At 66.1% G+C, this 17,648-nt stretch overlaps 3 protein-coding genes across 6 annotated transcripts; all 3 read left to right on the forward strand.

Moving 5' to 3' along the window:
• The first annotated feature begins 1,327 nt into the window (after positions 1-1,327).
• Positions 1,328-5,020, forward strand: SCAMP3 (secretory carrier membrane protein 3). The gene is made up of 9 exons (XM_082780595.1): positions 1,328-1,465; positions 1,558-1,635; positions 1,761-1,895; positions 1,972-2,092; positions 2,170-2,298; positions 2,487-2,646; positions 3,062-3,163; positions 3,245-3,362; positions 3,495-5,020. Exons 1-9 carry the CDS (start codon positions 1,418-1,420, stop codon positions 3,639-3,641), a joined length of 1,038 nt encoding a protein of 345 aa, XP_082636721.1. The 5' UTR covers positions 1,328-1,417; the 3' UTR covers positions 3,642-5,020.
• Positions 5,021-5,202: 182 nt separating this feature from the next.
• Positions 5,203-11,419, forward strand: ENTREP3 (endosomal transmembrane epsin interactor 3). 3 transcript variants are annotated; one of them, XM_082780597.1, is made up of 12 exons: positions 5,203-6,256; positions 6,928-6,984; positions 7,149-7,259; positions 7,413-7,538; positions 7,612-7,719; positions 7,919-8,079; positions 8,206-8,305; positions 8,382-8,466; positions 8,588-9,166; positions 9,456-9,524; positions 9,778-10,040; positions 10,652-11,419. In XM_082780597.1, the coding sequence occupies exons 1-12, from the start codon at positions 6,038-6,040 to the stop codon at positions 10,820-10,822; spliced, it is 2,049 nt and encodes a 682-aa protein (XP_082636723.1). In that variant the 5' UTR covers positions 5,203-6,037; the 3' UTR covers positions 10,823-11,419. The 3 variants fall into 3 exon arrangements, with proteins under 3 accessions (XP_082636723.1, XP_082636724.1, XP_082636725.1); XM_082780598.1 differs by having other exon boundaries at positions 9,459-9,524; XM_082780599.1 differs by lacking the exon at positions 9,456-9,524.
• A 154-nt stretch (positions 11,420-11,573) lies between these two features.
• On the forward strand, positions 11,574-15,392 carry GBA1 (glucosylceramidase beta 1). Of its 2 annotated transcripts, none has more exons than XM_082780640.1 (11): positions 11,574-11,667; positions 12,377-12,490; positions 12,689-12,880; positions 12,957-13,103; positions 13,229-13,362; positions 13,449-13,621; positions 13,714-13,951; positions 14,107-14,331; positions 14,447-14,610; positions 14,759-14,884; positions 15,033-15,392. In XM_082780640.1, exons 2-11 carry the CDS (start codon positions 12,424-12,426, stop codon positions 15,133-15,135), a joined length of 1,569 nt encoding a protein of 522 aa, XP_082636766.1. In that variant the 5' UTR covers positions 11,574-11,667; positions 12,377-12,423; the 3' UTR covers positions 15,136-15,392. The 2 variants fall into 2 exon arrangements, with proteins under 2 accessions (XP_082636766.1, XP_082636767.1); XM_082780641.1 differs by having other exon boundaries at positions 11,590-11,663.
• The last annotated feature ends 2,256 nt before the right edge of the window (positions 15,393-17,648 follow it).

Raw genomic sequence — 17,648 nt, forward strand, 5'->3', positions numbered from 1 at the left:
TCTGCCTGTGCCTCTTTGTGAGGCTGGGCCCTTGACTTGGGCTTTTCCATGGGATTTGCTGGGGGAAGTCATAGACCTGATGGGACCTCTGTCTTGCTGCTTTGCCCACGCGTGTCTGGAAGAGTCTTGTATCAGGAACAGCAGACGTGGTCTGTTCTACACAAGTGTGTCCCTTTGTTGTTGTGCCATCAGTCTGTGGCAGACTCTGTCCATGTCATCATGCAAAGAGATAAAGGAAAACACCAGCTTCACCTGGAGTTAGTTGGGGGTGTCACAAAAGGAATGACTCTGGCTCATCTCCACGCACTTGTGGTCTTAAAGAGCTTGTGCTGGAAGCTTTTACCTGGTTCCTGCAGCACTGCCCGGTCAGACAGCAGACAGCCATGCAGCTCAGGTGGTGTGTGCCAGGGAATGAGAGTGGGGGGAAGACCTGGTCCTGCTGCATCTGTAGCCAGCCCCTGGGTGAGCCTGCATTGGAATTAAATTGAGCAAATAATATCTGCAGTCTGTCAGACTTCAGAAAACACAGCACCGTGGTGTCCAAAATCTGAATCTGCAGCTTTTAACTTCCCAGCCAAGAGCACCACGGTGAGGTGGCAGCTGTCCGGGCTGAGGGGGGAGCTCACAGCTTTGTGCATAACTTTAAATCTCCTCTATTCAGAAGGAGGGGAGATTTTTAGACAAGAGGTGTAGTTGCTGCTGAGTACTGAAGTCTGGGATGGGAACTAGAGGCAGGTGGGGATTTATCTCTCATGCTGGGGAATTCCTTTTTGGGAGGGGGCTGTCGGCACGCTGCCTGTAGCTGCTGGAATCGGCAATCCCCATAAATAACCCATCCGGGAGGCACCACTTTAATTACCCCAGCCGCTTGTCGTGCCACCAATTCCTCCCTGACCGTTTCACGTCCACGAAACCCGCCGTGCATCGCTGGGGGGCAGTGAAGCAGCCGCCTTGCTGCACTCGGGGCTAACGCTCGCCTGGCCCCGGGGCTGCAACGGCGAGATTTGGGCAAATCTTTGGCTTTGGGGCTGAGACCTTTTGGGTACCCGCAGGGGAGAGCGCCTTTTTGCTGGGCCTGGCTGAACGGGGCCCAGGGCGGGTGGGGCCAGGCCCGGTGGGGCCGGGTGAGGCCTGGTAGGCCCCGGGGAGGCCGGGCCCCATCCCGGCGTTGCCATGGGGACGGCGTTGCCATGGAGACGCGCTCCCAGCAGCCCCTGCGCTGCGGACGGGGTAGAGCGGCTGAAAAAGAGGGGGGGAGAGAAAAGGGCTCGGCGCCACGTGACCCCAGGTCCACGTGGCCGCGTCACGTGCTCGCTTCCGCCCCGCCCCGCGCAGGCGCAGAGCCCCCTGCGGCGAGGCCCGTCCGGTGCCGTCGCGGGGCGGTCCCGGTGCTGCCGGTGCCGGTCCCGGAGCGGCCATGGCGCAGCGCGGCGGCCCCGCGGTGCTCCCGGACAACCCCTTCCAGGTGCGGGGCGGCCCCGTCCCGCCCCCGGGCCTCGCTTCGGGCCCCGGTACCGGCCCCGCTCCCGGTGCCAGCCCCTGCCGCGTCTCTTGCAGGACCCCGCCGTGGTGCAGCACCGGCCCGGCCCCGAAAGCGCGGCGCTGGACGCCTACAACCCCTTCGAGAACGGCGCGGTGAGCCGGGGGTGGGCCCGGGCCCCGCGGTGCCCCGGGGCCGCCTCCCGGTGGCCCTGCCCGGGGCTCGGCGCGTCGCGGCCGGGCTCTACCGGCGGCTCAGCGCCTCCTTCTCGGTCCCGCAGCCGCCACCGCCGCCGTACCATGCCCCGGCCGGGGCCCCGCCCGCCGTAGGCGTGCCGCCGCCGCAGGGAACCGCGCAGCCCCCGAGGAGACCGAGCCCCACGGAGCCCCGGAACTACGGCTCCTACGGGACGCAGGTACCGGGGCTGGGCGGGGGCAGCCCGGGTGGGCCGGGGGAGGAGCGGGCAGCTGAGGGCCGCGTGTCCTCCGCAGGCCTCGGCGGCAGCCGCCACGGCCGAGCTGCTGAAGCGGCAGGAGGAGCTGAACCGCAAGGCGGAGGAGCTGGACCGGCGGGAGCGGGAGCTGCAGAACGCCGCCCTCGGCAGCGGTGCCAGTGAGTGCCCAGAGCCCCTCGGGCCCCTTCTGCATGGTGCTGCGCTTCTCTGCCTCTCACCTCCTTTTGCTCTGCAGCGAGACTGAACAATTGGCCCCCGCTGCCGTCCTTCTGCCCTGTGAAGCCTTGCTTCTACCAGGACATCCCCGTGGAGATCCCCGCTGACTTCCAGAAGACAGTTTCGACCATGTATTACCTCTGGATGGGTGAGTCCCCGCGTGGAACGTGAGGTCTGGGGAGCAGGTAGAGGATCGAGCCTCCTGCACGTGAGGGAATGCTGCTGCTCTGGAGAAGTTGCGATTGCAACTCGGTGCCTAGGCCCAGGGGGGTGATTTCTTGGCATGGGGAGTGGGGAGCCTTGCTTGGGGCGCCTGACCGATGTCCTCTCCCTCAGCCAGCACCATTGCTCTCTTCCTGAACTTCTTGTCCTCGCTCGCCTGGTTCTGCGTGGATCCCTCATCAGGTTCTGGGTTCGGCCTCTCCATTCTCTGGGCTCTTCTCTACACGCCCTGCTCCTTCGTCTGCTGGTATAGGCCCATGTACAAAGCCTTCAGGTGTGTATCTGCTGGAGCTCACGGGCCAGCAAAGCAGTGGGGTGGGACGTCAGCCAGGCTGGTGCTTGTAACGGAGGAAACCAGGCTCTGTGCTAGAACAGGACTGCGCACTGAGGGTGTCCCAGCGCCGTACCTGTGTTTCCTACGGGTCTCAGGGATGTGATCCTGGGCTGAACCCCTCTGTGAGAAACGCGTTTTGCTCTGGATGGGGCAAAGGAGGTCACAGGAGTGTTTTCCCGTGGCTGTTGTTGGACATCCCTGTACTGCCTTGTGCCTCTTCTTCTTGCTTCCCCCCTCTCCCCGTTACAAGTCCCTTAACCACTGGCACGTCTGGTGCCTGCCTGTTCTCCTTGCTTTTGAGGAAGGTTTGAGAATCGCTTTCTCTGGCCTAACCTCGTCTGTTTCTTTCTCCCAGGAGTGACAGTTCGTTCAACTTCTTTGTCTTCTTCTTCGTCTTCTTTGCCCAGAACGTGATGTACGTGCTGCAGGCCATCGGCATACCCAACTGGGGCTTCAGGTACGTGCTGCGCTCACCCCGGAGCAGGGGGAGGCAGGTGGGGCAGAGGGAACCCGTGGACAGCCGCTGCTTGTTTTACAGTGGCTGGATATTGAGTCTGATAGCGCTGAGGAAGAACACGGCTGTGGCTGTGATGATGATCCTGGTGTCCTTGTTCTTCACAGCGGTGGCTGTGTTGGGCATCATTATGCTGAAAAAGGTGAGTGAGGAGTGAACGCTGGGGCAAAACATCGGGATGCGTGGGTTTGGGCTGGCGTGGAGCACAGCTCTGTTCACTTGGTGTTGGAATGGGGCTGGGGCAGTGACTCCTGAGCCTGCTGCTCTCTTCCAGATTCACTCTCTGTACCGCCGGACGGGTGCCAGCTTCCAGAAGGCGCAGGAGGAGTTTGCCGCAGGGGTCTTTTCCAACCAGGCAGTGCGCACAGCGGCGGCCAACGCTGCTGCGGGTGCGGCCACCAACGCCTTCCGGGCACCCTAGCGGGATGGGGGCCCTGGCTTGTCCCTCACACGTGGGCTGTTTGGTAAAGAAGAGGAAATCCAAGTTGCACTTTCATTGGATCCCCGTGTGTCTGCATCAGCTGTCAGAGGCTGCCTCATCCCAGCTTGGAAGTGCTGGTGCCTGAATCGTTTGCTGCTCTAACCCCTTTCCTCGTGGATGGAGGCTGGTCTGGTTCGTGCTGGTCCCCTTCCCTCCCTCAGCGGACTGGGGGAAGGAGCTGGGGGGGAGGTGCAGTGGCCCAGTCATTGTCCTTCCTTCCAGCACCAGTTGCTGGGGGGCAGGAGTCCCCTCCGGGTGTGTGACAGGGACTGAAATGGCTGCTGCCCTTCCTCTCTATTGGCCAGGATCTCCCCTTTCCCCACCTGGTGATGCCACTTGTGTGCTCCAGGGCACAGAGGGTTCCCACCTGTGTCCAGTCCCAGGGTGTGTGTGGGCTGGCTCAGCCCTGGAGGCTTTTGCCTGCCTCTTCTTGGAAGCAGGACCTCATTCCCTGCCCAGAAATCATTCCTGTCTTCCCCAGGGGAGTGCTCATGTGGGATTGGGCTGGCTCTGTCCCCAGGGTGCTGAGCTGGGAGGCAGACTCCATCCCGTTCCCTTCCTTTGTCCTTCATGGTGCTGGGCTGAGCCTACTCCAAGCACGGGGCTGTGAGGAGAGCACTGCTTTGCAGGCAGCGGTGGCGCATCAGCTTCTGATGGCGGCTCTTTGCCTTTAGCCTGCGTGCAGTCCCTCTCTGGGACTGGTGCTTGGTGGACCCTAAATCCAGGCTGGGTGCTGAGGAGGGCTCCTCGTACCTCTCCAGCTTGAGCTCCCTCTGCCCCTCCTTGCTCCCAGCCCTCGGGGATGTGAACAGCTTTTCCTTTCTTCATCTCTGCCCGTTGTTGGGACGGTGCCCCCCTCCCTCTCCCTAGCACTCCCCAGTCAGCTGTGTCCTTTCTTTGTGTGGCTTCACCCTCCTCCCTCCTGGGGGGCTGAGCCCGTCCCTGCGTGCAGCACTGCCCACACTGTGCCCTGTGTCCCCTTGCCCCTGTTGGCCCCAGCCCCATCCACCAGTGCCCCCAAGAGGACCAGGGGACTGGGGACCACGAGTTCTGCTTTCATCCACCAGTGGATGCGGCTGGTTCCCCTCCTGCTGCTCCTGGGGTGGTGGGACGGGGTCGTGCCTTCCCTTGGGGGCCGGCTCCCTGCTGCTGGGGGGGGGGGGCTCCGCTCTGCGCCCCCCACGGCTGGGACCCGGCGGCCGCCGCCGCTTCCCCTCCTGCTGCCCCGGGGCCGCGCTGCTCCCCTTCCGGCCTGTCCCGTGCTGCTGTGCCGAACGCCACGCCGCCTTCAGGTTTAATTTAAGAAATAAACCGACTCCGACTCCTCCTCGCCTCCGCTGCGTCGCCACGGGGAAAGGGGGTGGGAAACGGGGCCGGCCGGGACGCACCGGAGCCTCCCGGACTACAGCTCCCGGCGTGCCGCGCAGGGGCGGGCCGGGGGGGGGCCGCCGCATCCCGGGCTCCCGGCGGGGCTGCGGGCGGCGGCGGGAGCGAGCCCGGATCCGCCCGGCTCCGCCTGGGGCGCGCCCGCTCCGCCGCCTCCCCCCCGACCCCGCTCCGCGCCCCGCCGCCCTCCGGGAAGCGGCCCCCGGAGGCCGCGGCGGGGGCGATGCTCGGGCGCGCTCCCCGCGGCATCCCGCCGGCCGGGCGGTCCCTCCGCCCGCAGCCGGGGCTGGGGGGCCCGGGACGGCGCGGCCGCCGGTAACGGCAGCGGAGGAAGCGGGGCTATTTTTTGGGGGGAGGGCTCCGGACCGGGCCGGTTTCGCGCGGGGCTCCGTGCGCCCGGACCCTGTGCCCGCTGCCTCCGGAGGATGCTCGGGGGCGCGGGGGGGGAGCGCAACCACGAGCTCGCCCCTGCCTTCTGCCGCTGCCTCGGGGATCCCCTGCACGGCCCGGGGGCCGCGCTCCCGGCACCGTCTCTTGGTCTTTGCGGAGCAGCCCCAGCGCCTGGTGGCCTGAACCCAGGGCTCGAGGGACGGCAAGAGGGGAGAAGCCCCAGGCCCGCGGCTCCAGGCGGGCTCGCTGGCCGGAGCCAGGGCAGCAGTGGGATGCGCAGGGACCGCTGAGGCTGGTTGTCCTCCCGGGACATCCCGAGGACCTCCTGGGAGCCCCGGGTCCTGCGTGGCCGTGGGCGCTGCCCGGAGCACCCAGCGCGGGGAAGAACCACCCTCGGCATCCTCCGGGAGACAAAAGGTGGAGCCCGGCCTGTTCGTGGCGAGTACCCGCTCCTGCTTCCCCTGGGCCGCTCGTCCCCGTCCTGGCGTGGTCCCACCGGTGGCCCCGGGGCTCCAGGGGGCTCTGGGGCCGGTGGCTCCCGCTCACTGCCTGGGGCCGCCATGCCCTCCCCCAGCGACTCCAGCCACTCGCTGACCGGCCGCACGTCTCGCAGCCTCACCCACCTCCGCGTCCAGAGGACCTGGCTGCAGATCCTGCTGGTTCTGGGCTTCATCCAGGTCATCCTGGGCGTCCTCATCGTCACCTTCAGCCTGGTGGCAGCCACCATCACGCCCTCCGCCAAGATCCGTCACTCCTGCCCCTCCTGGGCCGGCTTCTCGGTGAGTGCGGGGCAGGGGCTCGCATGCTGAGGGGCCTGGTGTGGGTCTGCTGCTCTGGGTCCCCGCTGCTCCCAAGGCACCGTGCTGAATTGGCTGCCGGTCCCCGTGGGGAGTGTGGCCCTGCTGTTCCTCCACCTTGTGTCGGGGGGCTGCTGCAAGGCACCGCGGGAGAATCCCGGGGGTTCCCCTGGGGTGACTGTCAGGGATGGGGACCCCAGAGCCGTGTCTTGGTGGTGGGGGGCATGTATCGAGGTGATGTGTTCACTGGCCTGTCCCGAAGGGGCAGGGGAAGGGTGTGTGGGGTGCGGCAGTGGCAGCGTGGAGGGGTACGGGGCAGCCTGGCCTTGCTCCCGAGCTGTGCCACGGGACACTCTGCCTGCCATGGACACTGGGTGAGGGCAGGACCCCGGTGCGACCCTGCGGCACCGGGCCGGGCCTGGCCTTGCTGCCCGGCACAGAGCTGCCTGCAGTCCCCGGGCTCTCTGCTGCCCTGAATCAGCAATTTCTCCAGGCTTGCAGCACAGGAGCAGTCCGTATGGCCCTGCTGCTCCCTGGCCAGCTCTGGGCCAGCAAGGCTTGGGGGGCTCTTCCCAGGAAGGGGGGGGCTGCTCTGGGCCACGCTGCCCAGCAGGGACCCCTCCCCATCCTCACTGCTGGGCATGTGTCTGCAGCTGGCGCTGTCCGGGCTCATCGGCATCGTCTCCTGGAAGCGGCCCTTCACCCTGGTGGTAGGTGTCGTGGGGACCCTCCCCTGTGCAGATGTCTTTGGGCAGGCTGGAGGGGGCCGCGTGTGCCCCCCGCCACCACCCTCACACTCGTGGCCGTGCCCGCGTTTCGGCTCCCTGCCCTGCCAGCCCTGCCCAGCTCTCAGCCCCTCTCCTCCCCGCTGCAGATCACCTTCTTCACGCTGCTGTCGGTGCTGGGCGTCATGCTGAGCCTGGCCGGGTCCATCCTGTCCTGCCAGAACGCGCAGCTGGTGAAGTCCCTGGAGGCCTGCGAGAGGGTGAGGCTGGACAAGGCGGAGAGGCCGTGGCACAGCGAATCGTCCCTAGCTGCAGGGCTCCGAGGACGTGGGGAGCTGGTGGCTGGGTTCTCTGGTGGCTCTTGGGAGAGAGCACGGGGTCTGGAGGTCCCTCATGGCGTTCCTCGTCCCCAGGAGAAGGACTCGTGCATCTGCTGCCAGACCTACCTGGAGCATGCGCCTGCTTCCTGCAGCCAGCAGAGCGAGATGCTGACCATGTTCCCCAACCCTGACTGCCGGAGCATCCGCGTGGCACTCAAGGTGGGTGAGGGCTCCTTGGAGAGCGCCCCTCCAGGCTCTGTGGGTGCCCATAGCTCGTCCTGCTCCTCCCCAGGATCTCCTCTTCAGTGTTTGTGGCTTGACCGTCTTCTCCACCATCATCTGCACGCTCTCTGCTGTCGTGTGCTGCATCCAGATCTTCTCCCTGGATATTGTCCACGTGGTGAGGCCTGGCCCTGACCCGCAAGGACATGGGACTGGGCAGCATCCCCAGGCTGGCTGGGCCACCAGGGGGCCGGGGCAGGACCTGGCTGAGGGGCCCTGTGGGGACCAAGAGGAGCAGGACGTGTACTCCTGCCGGATCTCTGGACAGGGAGTGTCTGCCCCTTACGCCAGCTCTTCCTTGTTCCCTCTCCCTGCAGCTGGTCCCCCAGCGCTCCAACTCTGTGACACTGGAATGCACGTCGCCCCCCGACACCTTTCTGCAGAGCATGCTGGACTTCGAGGAGTTCGTGCCTCCGGTGCCACCCCCCCCATACTACCCACCTGAGTACACGTGCAGCTCCGAGACCGACGCGCAGAGGTACCCAGCAGGGAGCAAGGGCGCTGTAGTCGGGCCTGCGCGCTTCAGTGCAGCAGCAGGGGGGGCGTTTGTCACCAAACAGAGCTTGTCCCACCTGAGGTGGCTTTTCTGCTCTTGCCTCTTCAGCATCACCTACAATGGCTCCATGGACAGCCCTGTGCCTCTCTACCCGACCGACTTTCCCCCCTCCTATGAGACCGTGATGGGGCTGCGCGGGGACAGCCAGGTGGGAGCCGCAGGGCCGTGGGCAGAGCGTGGCTCCGCTCCTGCCCTGCCTGTGCCCTGACGGCGCTGCCCTGCAGGCCACGCTGTTCGACTCGCAGCTGACTGATGGCTCGCACGCCTGCACCTGCGACCGCGTCCCCTCCATCGTGCTCAGCGGGGAAGGTGAGCGCGGCCTTGTTTGCGCACCCCCGGTGCGGAGCAGGGGGGAGCGGGCCAGGCCCAGCGCTGCAGGACCTACCCTCTGCAGCAAGCTCGATGCTGACGCCTGCTCTTCTCCTTGCAGTGTCCATGGACAGCGGGTCCCTGATCATGTCCGAGATCGTGGACATCCCCGGGGACAGCAGCCCCTCGGAGGACTCGTGCCTGCTGGAGCTCCAGGGCTCCATGCGCTCCGTGGACTACGTCCTCTTCCGCTCCATCCAGCGCAGCCGTGCTGACTACTGCCTGAGCGTGGACTGCGTGCAGTGCAGCCACCACGCGCGCAGCCCCACGCTGGGCTTGCAGGGGCCCTTCGAGGAGACGCCGCAGCCCCGGGCACGTGGCGAGCGCTCCTACTCCTGCTCCACGGCAGAGCCCGGCCACAACGGCATCTTGGTGGGGGGAGCCGTGACCCACAGCTGCAACCGCCTGGAGGGGCTGGCCCGCTGCATCGGGCCCTGCTTCCCCGAGGTGCGGCTCAAGGACAAGAGCTCACTACAGGGGCAGAGGGGCAGCCGCTCCGCAGGACCTGGCAGCGGGCGCCTCTTCCACCCGCGGCGCAACAGCGAGACCTCCTGCCCCTCGTCTCCAGCCCCAGGGCTGAGCCAGCGGCCCCTCGTGAGATCGCACAGCGACCCCGGTGTCCTGATGGTTGGTGACACCGGTAGGTGGGAACGGCTGCCGAGACGGGGACGTGTGTGCAGCAGTTTCTGACTGGTGCAGCTGGAATGCTCCGTGGGCTTTGCTGCATTTCTTTGAGGCCGGGCAGGGTTAAAGCTGGGCTGGGGTTGGTGGCTGCTCCAGGGGAAGGGGGAGGGGCAGGCACATGGACTGCTTGGCCGGGAGGATGGGGATGCTGGTGTTGGGCCTGGTGGGGGTGCCGGCTGGTACTGTGGGGCTGCACGGCAGCACAGGACAATGCCAAACTTTGAATGTGTTCTTTGTGCTTCCAGCAGATTTCAGGGAAGTACTTTATACCAAAGCACTGGAGGATAACGTGTCCAATTCCTCTGCAGATACAGGTCAGGGCACAGTCCTCTGCGGGCACTGGGAAACAGTGGGGAGGGTTAGGGGGAGGGTTTCGGCAGTCCCTTGAGGGGTCAGCATCACCCTTTTTGGCGATGGGATGCTGGAGATCTGCATGTGCTTCTGTGCCCACTGGTAGGCAACAGGATATGAGAGGGTCCCCAGAGCTGTGGGGACAAGGGACAGTGGGGACGGGGACTGCAGGGACAGGGCCACATTGCCTGGCACATCATAGCTCCATCTCTGCAGGGCTGTGCTCGGAGGCCTGCCTGCTCCACCGTTCGCACTGTGACTCGCCCCCGCTGCTCCGCGCTGGCTCCGTGGGGAAGAACAAGCTGCCGGTGTCCAAGAAGGTGACGCAGCAGCTGTCGAAGACAACGACCCGCTCCCTGGGGGACCTGAAGGTCTGCCGGGGCACCCGCGGGTTGGTGGCCAGGTTCCTGCAGAGACCCAAGCGCAACCCCGCAGCTGCAGTGGAGGTGCCTGGGCACAGCCCCCAGGGGCACAAGCAGGTAGGCTCTGACAAACGGGGCGTCCCTGCCCACCCTTCCCCAGTTCTCCTTCCTCAGGGAGCCCCACACATGCCCTCTCCCACCCACCAGCACCTTGGCGCTGGCCTCCCTGGGGTCCTGGGTCCTCTGTCCCCCTGCGGCTGGGTGTTGCCTGTCCTGAGCCAGGATGTGTCCCTTCCCCTTGGCCCTGGCCAGCTGTAGCCGTGAGTGTGAAAGCCCCGTGTGTTGCAATGGCTTTGGCTTTGCTCCTGAGTCACTGCAGCCTCGAGGAAGCCACTGTGAAATCCCAGCCTCGATTTCCCAGCTGGGGAGCGTAATGATCCTTTTCCTGCTTTCTGGGATTAGCCGTCCCTTGCGGGACTCTGGAGGCCTTGCGCAGCCCGGGGAGCCGCGATGGGAACAAGTCTGTCCTTAATGACAGCGTGTGCGTGTCATGCACGCCTCTGCCATCCCCTGCCACTCCTGCCATCCTGCCCAGCACATCCGCCTGCCTCCAGCCTCCTTGCTGGAGCACACAGGCTTCCCCCAAAGCACAGGCATCCCCTCCTGCTGCGGGAGTCGTCCCTTAGGGTGGGCAAGCAGTGCCACAGCCTGTCTCCATGGGGTTGCAGGTCCCCTGGAGCGCCTGGCCGGGAGCGGAGCAGCGCCAGGAAGGCATCCACCTGCGGAGCTGCGGGGACCTGAGCTCCACCTCGTCCCTGCGCCGGCTCCTGTCCGCCCGCCGGCTGGAGCGTGGCCGCCCGCGGAGCCTCAGCGGGACCTGCAAGGAGAGCGTCCTCTGAGGGCAGCGCTGGCCCCGTGGCACAGCCTCGGCCTCCGCAGAGACCCTGGAGCTGGGGGGTGCCAGGAGGGCCCCGCTCCTGGACGCTGCTCCCCACCTGTGGGGCCGGGCCCTGGTGTCGCTGTCCTGGGGCTTCCTCATGGCCCCTTCCCGGGGTCGGGGGCGAGGGGCTGGTCCCCTGGGGTGGCCGCTGTGGGGCCAAGCGGGCTGTGCCCCCGTCCCCTGCCCCGACCCCGTGCCTGTGCCCGCAGTGCCCGTGCCTTGTCCCCACTGCTGTCCCTGGTCCCCTGCGCTGGCCGTGCCCCAGCCCCGTCCCGGTAGCGCCCTGGCCCCATACCGGCAGTGCCCTGGCCCCATCCCGGTAGCGCCCTGGCCCTGCACCCACGTCCCAGCCCCGCCGGTTGTGCCTGGCCCCCCCTGCCCCGTCCCGCACCGGCCGTGCCTGCGTGTCCCCGCGCCCCCCGCCCCCCGGTACCGCCCCGGGGGACCCTGCACAGATTTAGGGGTGTCGGTGTGGGGGGGGTGGGGGCCCGTCCCGTTGCCACCGGGCTGCGGCGCTTGCAGCTGCTCCGCCACTCGCTAGAGAACCAAATAAAGGTGTTCGCCTGCCCGACGGGGCCGGGGGGCCTGGATGGGCGCCTGGGGGCTCCGTGGGGACCGTGGGGACCGGGGAGGGGGGGGGGGGACCCGGTGCCGGTGTGTCAGCTGACACCGGCGGTCACGTGAGCGGCGGGGCGGCGCCCGGTGGCGGCTCCGTTCGGTGCCGGGAGCGCGGGGACGGGGCTGGTGCCCGGGGACGGGAGCCGGGGGCCGGGAGCCGGGGTCCGGGGTCCGGGCCGGCGGTGGGTGAGCGCCCGGCAGCCTCCTCCCGGGACCCGCCGGTGGGGGGGGGGGGGCGCGGCTCCCCTCGGGCGTCCCGGAACGGGAACGGGAACGGGAACGGGAACCGGGCTACGGGCCCGACGGGGGCAGCGGGGAGAGGAGCGGGGCAGGAGGCTCGGGGCTGCCGGGGGAGGGGGCTCAGGGGAGGGGAACGGGGGGAAATCCTTCACCGGGGGGGTGGCGGGGAACGGCGCAGGCTGCCCGGAGAGATGAGGGGACCCAGACCTGGGGGGGGGGCCGGGGCCAGGCTGGAGGGGACCGGGGGCAGGAGGGGGCTGGGGGCTGGAGGGGGTCGGGGGCACGAATGGGGCTGGGGGCAGCCTGGGCTGGTGCCCGTGGTGGGGGTGGGAACGAGGTGGGCTCTGAGCTCCCCGCCACCCCGATGCGCAGTGCCGTGATTCCGTGACCCCGGTTGAGCAAGGCGCTGCCGTGCCAGGCACGCGTGCGGGATGGGCCTTGGCCTGTCCCCATCACGCCCTGTCCCCGTCCTGCTCCTGGAAGAAGAGCCGAGGCGTGGGAGGGACGGGAAGCTCGGGTCCCCTTAAAGGCGAGGCTGGCACCGGCGCTGCGGAGGCGGCCTGGCAGCGAGCGCGGACGCGGTGCCAGCACAGCTGCGAACGGCTCTTCTGGGGCTGCTCGAGGCTTTCCTAACGGCGTGCCCCCCGACTCACAGGGTCTGCTCCCCCGGGTCTGCCCGAGCCAAGGGGACGTGGCGGTGCCATGTGGGCCCAGTGTGCCGGGGTCCTGGGCTGGCTGCTGCTGCTCCAGGCGGTGCCCAGGGCTGCAGGTGAGTGCAGGGACGGGGTGGGGTGGCAGGGGCTATATGGACTCTATATGGATGCTGTATGGGGGGCTCTGGGGTGCGGGTAGGGTGAGGAGTGTGGGGCTGGAGGGTTTCAGGGAGCACCCCATGGCACGGGGAGAGCTTCCAAGGGGCACAGCCCCTTAGGGAGCGTCCCCCTCCAGCATCTGCCCGTGCCCGCAGGTGCCCGGCCCTGCAGCCCCAAGTACTTTGGCCGTGACTCCATGGTGTGCGTGTGCAATGCCACGTACTGCGACACGCTGGACCCCGTGGTGCTGCCGTCCCCAGGCACCTACGTCAAGTACGAGAGCAGCAAGGCCGGCAAGCGGCTGGAGCGCAGCGAGGGGAGCTTCCAACGCAGCCTCCGTGCCCCAGGTACCTGCTGTGGCTGATGGAAATGGGCCTAGCCCTTCCCTCAACCCTCTGTCACGCTGCGTTTCTTCCCCTGCAGATCTCGTCCTGACTGTGGACACGACGCAGCGATACCAGAAGATAAAGGGATTTGGTGGCTCTGTCACTGACTCAGCTGCCATAAACATCCTTTCCCTGCCCGAGAAAGCCCAGGACCACCTGCTGCGCTCCTATTTCTCTGAGGAAGGTGAGGAGTCGTGGGGAAGGCAGGAGGGCTGGTGATGGGGACCCTTTGGAGCTGCTGCCTGGGAGCTGGTGGGGCTTGGAGCCCTCCTGTCACGCTGCCTATCCCAACCCCTCTGTGCCTGGCAGGGCTTGAGTACAACCTCGTCCGCATCCCAATGGCCAGCTGTGACTTCTCCCTGCACGCCTACACCTACGATGATGTCCCCTATGACTACGAGCTCACCCACTTCAGCCTGCGGGATGAGGACACGAAGCTGAAGGTGAGCAGCGGGCGGGAGCAAGGGGATCATGCAGGAAGGGGCACAGGGGCTTATAGCTGAGCCGCTCTCTCTGCCCCGTGCTGCAGATCCCCATCCTGCACCGAGCCTCGGCCATGGCCAAACGGCCGCTGTCCCTGTATGCGAGCCCCTGGACCTCTCCAGCCTGGATGAAGACCAGCGAGTCCTTCATCGGGAAGGGCACGCTGAAGGGGCAGGCGGGGGACAAGTACCACAAGACCTGGGCCAACTACTTCGTGCGGTACAGAGGCGCAGATGGGGGGAGACGCCAAGGGGATCCTTGGCGGCAGAGCTGGGGAGATCCCTGGATCACACCTCTTCCCTTGCGCTCAGCTTTCTGGATGAATACGCCAAGCACAACCTGACCTTCTGGGCGGTGACGGCTGAGAACGAGCCCTCGGCCGGGCTGATCAACAACTACCCCTTCCAGTGCCTGGGCTTCACGGCCGAGCAGCAGCGGGACTTCATCGCGCGGGACCTGGGCCCCGCGCTGGCCAACAGCTCCCACCGCGACATCCAGCTCATCATCCTGGATGACAACCGCCTCCACCTCCCGCACTGGGCCAAAGTGGTGAGCGCAGCGAAGGACAGGGGGTCCTGAGCCCCTTCCTGCTGGGACGTGCGTCCCTACGGAGGGCTCAGCTGCTCCGTCCTGCGGCACCGGGGTGCGGGTGCTGGTGTGCTGCCCCCCAGCACCTGGCGCTGGCCGACTCTTGTCCCTTACAGGTGCTGGAGGACGAACAGGCAGCTCGCTACGTCCACGGCATCGGCATCCACTGGTACCTGGACTTCATCGGTCCCATACAGGACACCGTGGTGCCCACTCACGAGCTCTTCCCGGATTACTTCATCCTGGCCACGGAGGCGTGCATCGGGGCCCACTTCTGGGAGCGGGATGTTATCCTGGGCTGCTGGGAGCGGGGGAACCAGTACAGCCACAGCATCCTGACGGTGAGAGCCTGCCCTGCCCCGCATGGTGGGTCCTGAGGAGTGGTGCTGGTACCCCCCACCTCTTCCCTCATCGCCCTGCTGCTTGGGCAGACATCTGTGCTGTCTCCTGTTGCAGAACCTGAACCACTTTGTGGCCGGCTGGACCGACTGGAACCTGGCGCTGGACCTGGAGGGGGGTCCTAACTGGGTCAAGAACTACGTGGACAGCCCCATCATCGTGGACAGCAGCGAAGGCGTCTTCTACAAGCAGCCCATGTTCTACCACATGGGGCACTTCAGGTGGGTCAGGGCTCCCCAGCTGCCTGGCCTCCAGCTCTGTGGTCACAGCAGCGGCTTGGTGGGAGCAGAGCCGTGCAGGACGTCTTGAGAGAGCTCCGCTGGGGTCTGACCTCATTCCTGGGCTTGCTTCTTGGCCTTACTTGTGCAGTAAGTTCATCCCAGAGGGCTCCCAGCGTGTGGGGCTCGTCGCCTCCAAAGAGTCCAAGAAGACCGACCTGGAGTACTCGGCCTTCGTGCGCCCCGACGGTGCCGTGGTGGTGGTGGTCCTCAACAGGTGAGTGATGCAGCCCGGCCTGCAAGCACGGGTCCCCATCCGGCCAGGCTGTTACGTGCGCACCCATCCTGCTGGGCCTCATGCACTGCTGGTGCTCAGGACCTGCTGCAGGATCCTCCTGACCCTGCTGCCCCTCCTCACCCTCCAGGTCCCTGCAAAATGTGACCTTCGGGCTGGCCGACACGGTCGGCCTCATCGAGGCCGTGGCTCCGGCCAGCTCCATCCAGACCTACCTGTGGCGGCGGCAGTGACGAGGCTGAGATGCCCATGGCTGGCCAGGGGCTGGACTGAGGCAGTGGGGGTGCGGCCCCACGCTGCCCGCGTGCTCCGTCCAGGGAGATGTGGCCGAGGCGGCGTGGTGCTGTGCCCCGTGGTGGAGCCGAGCACTTGGGTGAGATGGGACCCAGAGCGCCGTGCACGGGCCGGGGGCACTGGCACCCCCAGGGCGGGGATCCTACAGGCTGTGAGCGCTGGTGCTGCTGCTCCAACATTAAATGCTGATGCTGGCTCCATGTCTGTGGCTGGAAGAGAAACCTCTGGGTCCCTGCCCGGGTCCCTGCCCTGCTCCCTGGGTGCAGTGGTTGGGTGCAGCCCTGGGAGGGGATCCAGGTACCGGGGGATCCTTGGCAGGGGGATGAGCAAGCCTGGATGCTTCCCAGCTGCCTTGCTGTGGGCAGATTTAGGATATGGCTCCAGGTTTACCCTGCACATGCATGCTCCTGGAGCAGGAGGAGGCTTCAGCTTTCCACCCTGCAGGGTGGGAGCCCCCTGCACATGTTGCCTGGCCTCATTCTTGTGGAGCTGGGGCTTGCTCCCTGTCATCTCTGCTCTGCACTTGGGCTCCCCAGCCCTGCAGGGCTGCAGGTTCCCCGGCCACGTCTTAGCCCAGGCTGCAGGGAGCTCCCCAGCACCGGGGCTGGAGGCAGAACCAGCTCCAGGAGTGCTGCAGTGTGGGGGGTTTGGGACACGAGTCTGCTCTGGATGGGGTCACGGGTCTGCAAGCTTCGTGGGGCTCTGCAGGGAGGTGGATCCCTGGATGCTGCTGGAGCACAGGCGGCTTTCATCCTCATGAGCCACTTGAGGTTTTGAATCACCCGGGTGAGCTTCAGCCCACAGACCTCAGGGAAGGAGCCGAGATGGCACCCGCCAGGCAGCAGCAGCCCTGCGATGGGGCACGCTGTCCCCAGTGGGACTCAGCATCGTCCGGAGCTGCGGGGCCAGGCAGGGTGAGTAAGCAGGCATGGGACCAGGAGTGGGTGCAGAGCGCCGGCACACCCAGGAAGGAGGGAGGCAGCGATGAGGGTGTGCGGGGGATTAGGGCAGGGGAGGTCACAATTGCAGGCAGGGCTGGGAAGGGAGGCTGGGGCTGGGTCAGGGCAGGCAAGACGCAGCTTCCCGGTGCTGTCAGGGCTGACAGAAGTGAAGGGACTTCCCTTTAAGCCCCCCATCCAGTGTTTGGGGTGGCACAGCTGCCATTTGGGGAGTGGGGTGGCTGCTGGACCCCACTGCTGCCCAGAGGCCCTTTGTGTTTGTCCACAAGAGGGAAATATTTCTCCAGGATTGCGGCGGCTCCCAGCCTGCTCCAGGCATCCCCACAGCCCAGCACCAGGCTCCAGCAAGCAGCTGCTGCTCTCCCACCCGCTTCTTTTTTCGCAGGTCCCTCACTTACACGCTTTTGGAGGTTTTCCCAGCCTCAGTAATAAAAGCCAGTGTCCAGATGCTTCACCTCCTCCAGGCACATCCCCTTGTCCTGCTCCTCTTCTCGGCCCCAAAGGATCAAACAAGTCTGGGTTAAATGAGGAGGGGAAAATCCCATCACTGCACTCTGGGCTTGGCTCGTTAACCCATGTACAAAGCACTGACCCATTTGGGGCACACACAGACCCCAAATCCCACATGGGCAGCTCAGCCCTAGCTCTGTGTTTGCACGGGTTCCCGTCCCCACAGGACGGCGCTGGACTGGCTGAGGGACAAACTCCTCGTGCCCCAGGCTCCTTCACCCGAGAAGGAGTGAGAAATCCCGTGTGCTGGGGACGTCAGCAAGAAACGGCTTGGCTGAGGATTCAACGGGGTTGCCCAGTGGCTCCTGTGCCACCAGCTCAGCGCCGAGGCGTTGCCCTTCCCCTGGGTCTCACTTTTCCTGCTGAGCAAGAAGCTCTTATCAGCCCTTGTTGATAGGGACGAGCTCCTGTCTGTCCCGGCAGCCTCCGCGGTGTTTTTGTTTGGGGACGCTTTGGGGCTGCCAGGCTCTGCTGGGGCTGTGGTGAGAGCCCAGCCTGGCCACGGGGCCACGGCTGTGCCAGACCCCAAAACAGGGAGGAAAAGAATGGGGCAAGCACGGGGCATCCCAGGTCAGGGGCAGCAGGCCAGCAGCCTCAGGATGCATCTGATCAATTAATTCCTCCCCAAAACTGGGGCTAATTAGCCTGGGTGTAGCACCTGGCTGATGAGTTAGTCACAGCTGGAGGTGGGAGTCGTGTGGGGCAGAGGGGACGGGCCAGCAGCTTCCTTCTGGGGCTGCCTGTTCGCTCCCTAGGTTTTATCCGGGGGCTGCCTGGCCCCAGCCACCCTCTTCCTGCAGTGGGTGGCCCTGGGGTTTGGCCCCAGGCACACAGGGGGGGGCTGTGGTGTGCACCGCACTGCAGCGGGACAGTGCTGGAGGGCAGGGGAAGACGGATCGGGTTGCCCTACAGCTGTATCTGATATGGCTGAAAAGGAGAAAATTAGTCATAAATTGCTGCTCCACCCTGGAGAGGGAGAGCTA

This window comes from Aythya marila (genome assembly GCF_965140915.1).
Source record: "Aythya marila genome assembly, chromosome: 29".
Taxonomy (NCBI): Eukaryota; Metazoa; Chordata; class Aves; order Anseriformes; family Anatidae; genus Aythya; species Aythya marila.

What these genes read in the sequence shown, in the direction of transcription:
- SCAMP3 (XM_082780595.1), top strand. Translation starts at nt 1,418, where the DNA reads ATGGCGCAGCGCGGCGGCCCCGCGGTGCTCCCGGACAACCCCTTCCAG. An exon ending in TCCCGGACAACCCCTTCCAG is followed by an intron (nt 1,466 to 1,557) that starts GTGCGGGGCGGC and finishes CGTCTCTTGCAG; the next exon opens with GACCCCGCCGTGGTGCAGCA. An exon ending in ACCCCTTCGAGAACGGCGCG is followed by an intron (nt 1,636 to 1,760) that starts GTGAGCCGGGGG and finishes TCGGTCCCGCAG; the next exon opens with CCGCCACCGCCGCCGTACCA.
- GBA1 (XM_082780640.1), top strand. Translation starts at nt 12,424, where the DNA reads ATGTGGGCCCAGTGTGCCGGGGTCCTGGGCTGGCTGCTGCTGCTCCAG. An exon ending in TCCCGCACTGGGCCAAAGTG is followed by an intron (nt 13,952 to 14,106) that starts GTGAGCGCAGCG and finishes TGTCCCTTACAG; the next exon opens with GTGCTGGAGGACGAACAGGC. An exon ending in GTGGTGGTGGTCCTCAACAG is followed by an intron (nt 14,885 to 15,032) that starts GTGAGTGATGCA and finishes CTCACCCTCCAG; the next exon opens with GTCCCTGCAAAATGTGACCT.
- ENTREP3 (XM_082780597.1), top strand. Translation starts at nt 6,038, where the DNA reads ATGCCCTCCCCCAGCGACTCCAGCCACTCGCTGACCGGCCGCACGTCT. An exon ending in CCTGATGGTTGGTGACACCG is followed by an intron (nt 9,167 to 9,455) that starts GTAGGTGGGAAC and finishes TTGTGCTTCCAG; the next exon opens with CAGATTTCAGGGAAGTACTT. An exon ending in CAATTCCTCTGCAGATACAG is followed by an intron (nt 9,525 to 9,777) that starts GTCAGGGCACAG and finishes CCATCTCTGCAG; the next exon opens with GGCTGTGCTCGGAGGCCTGC.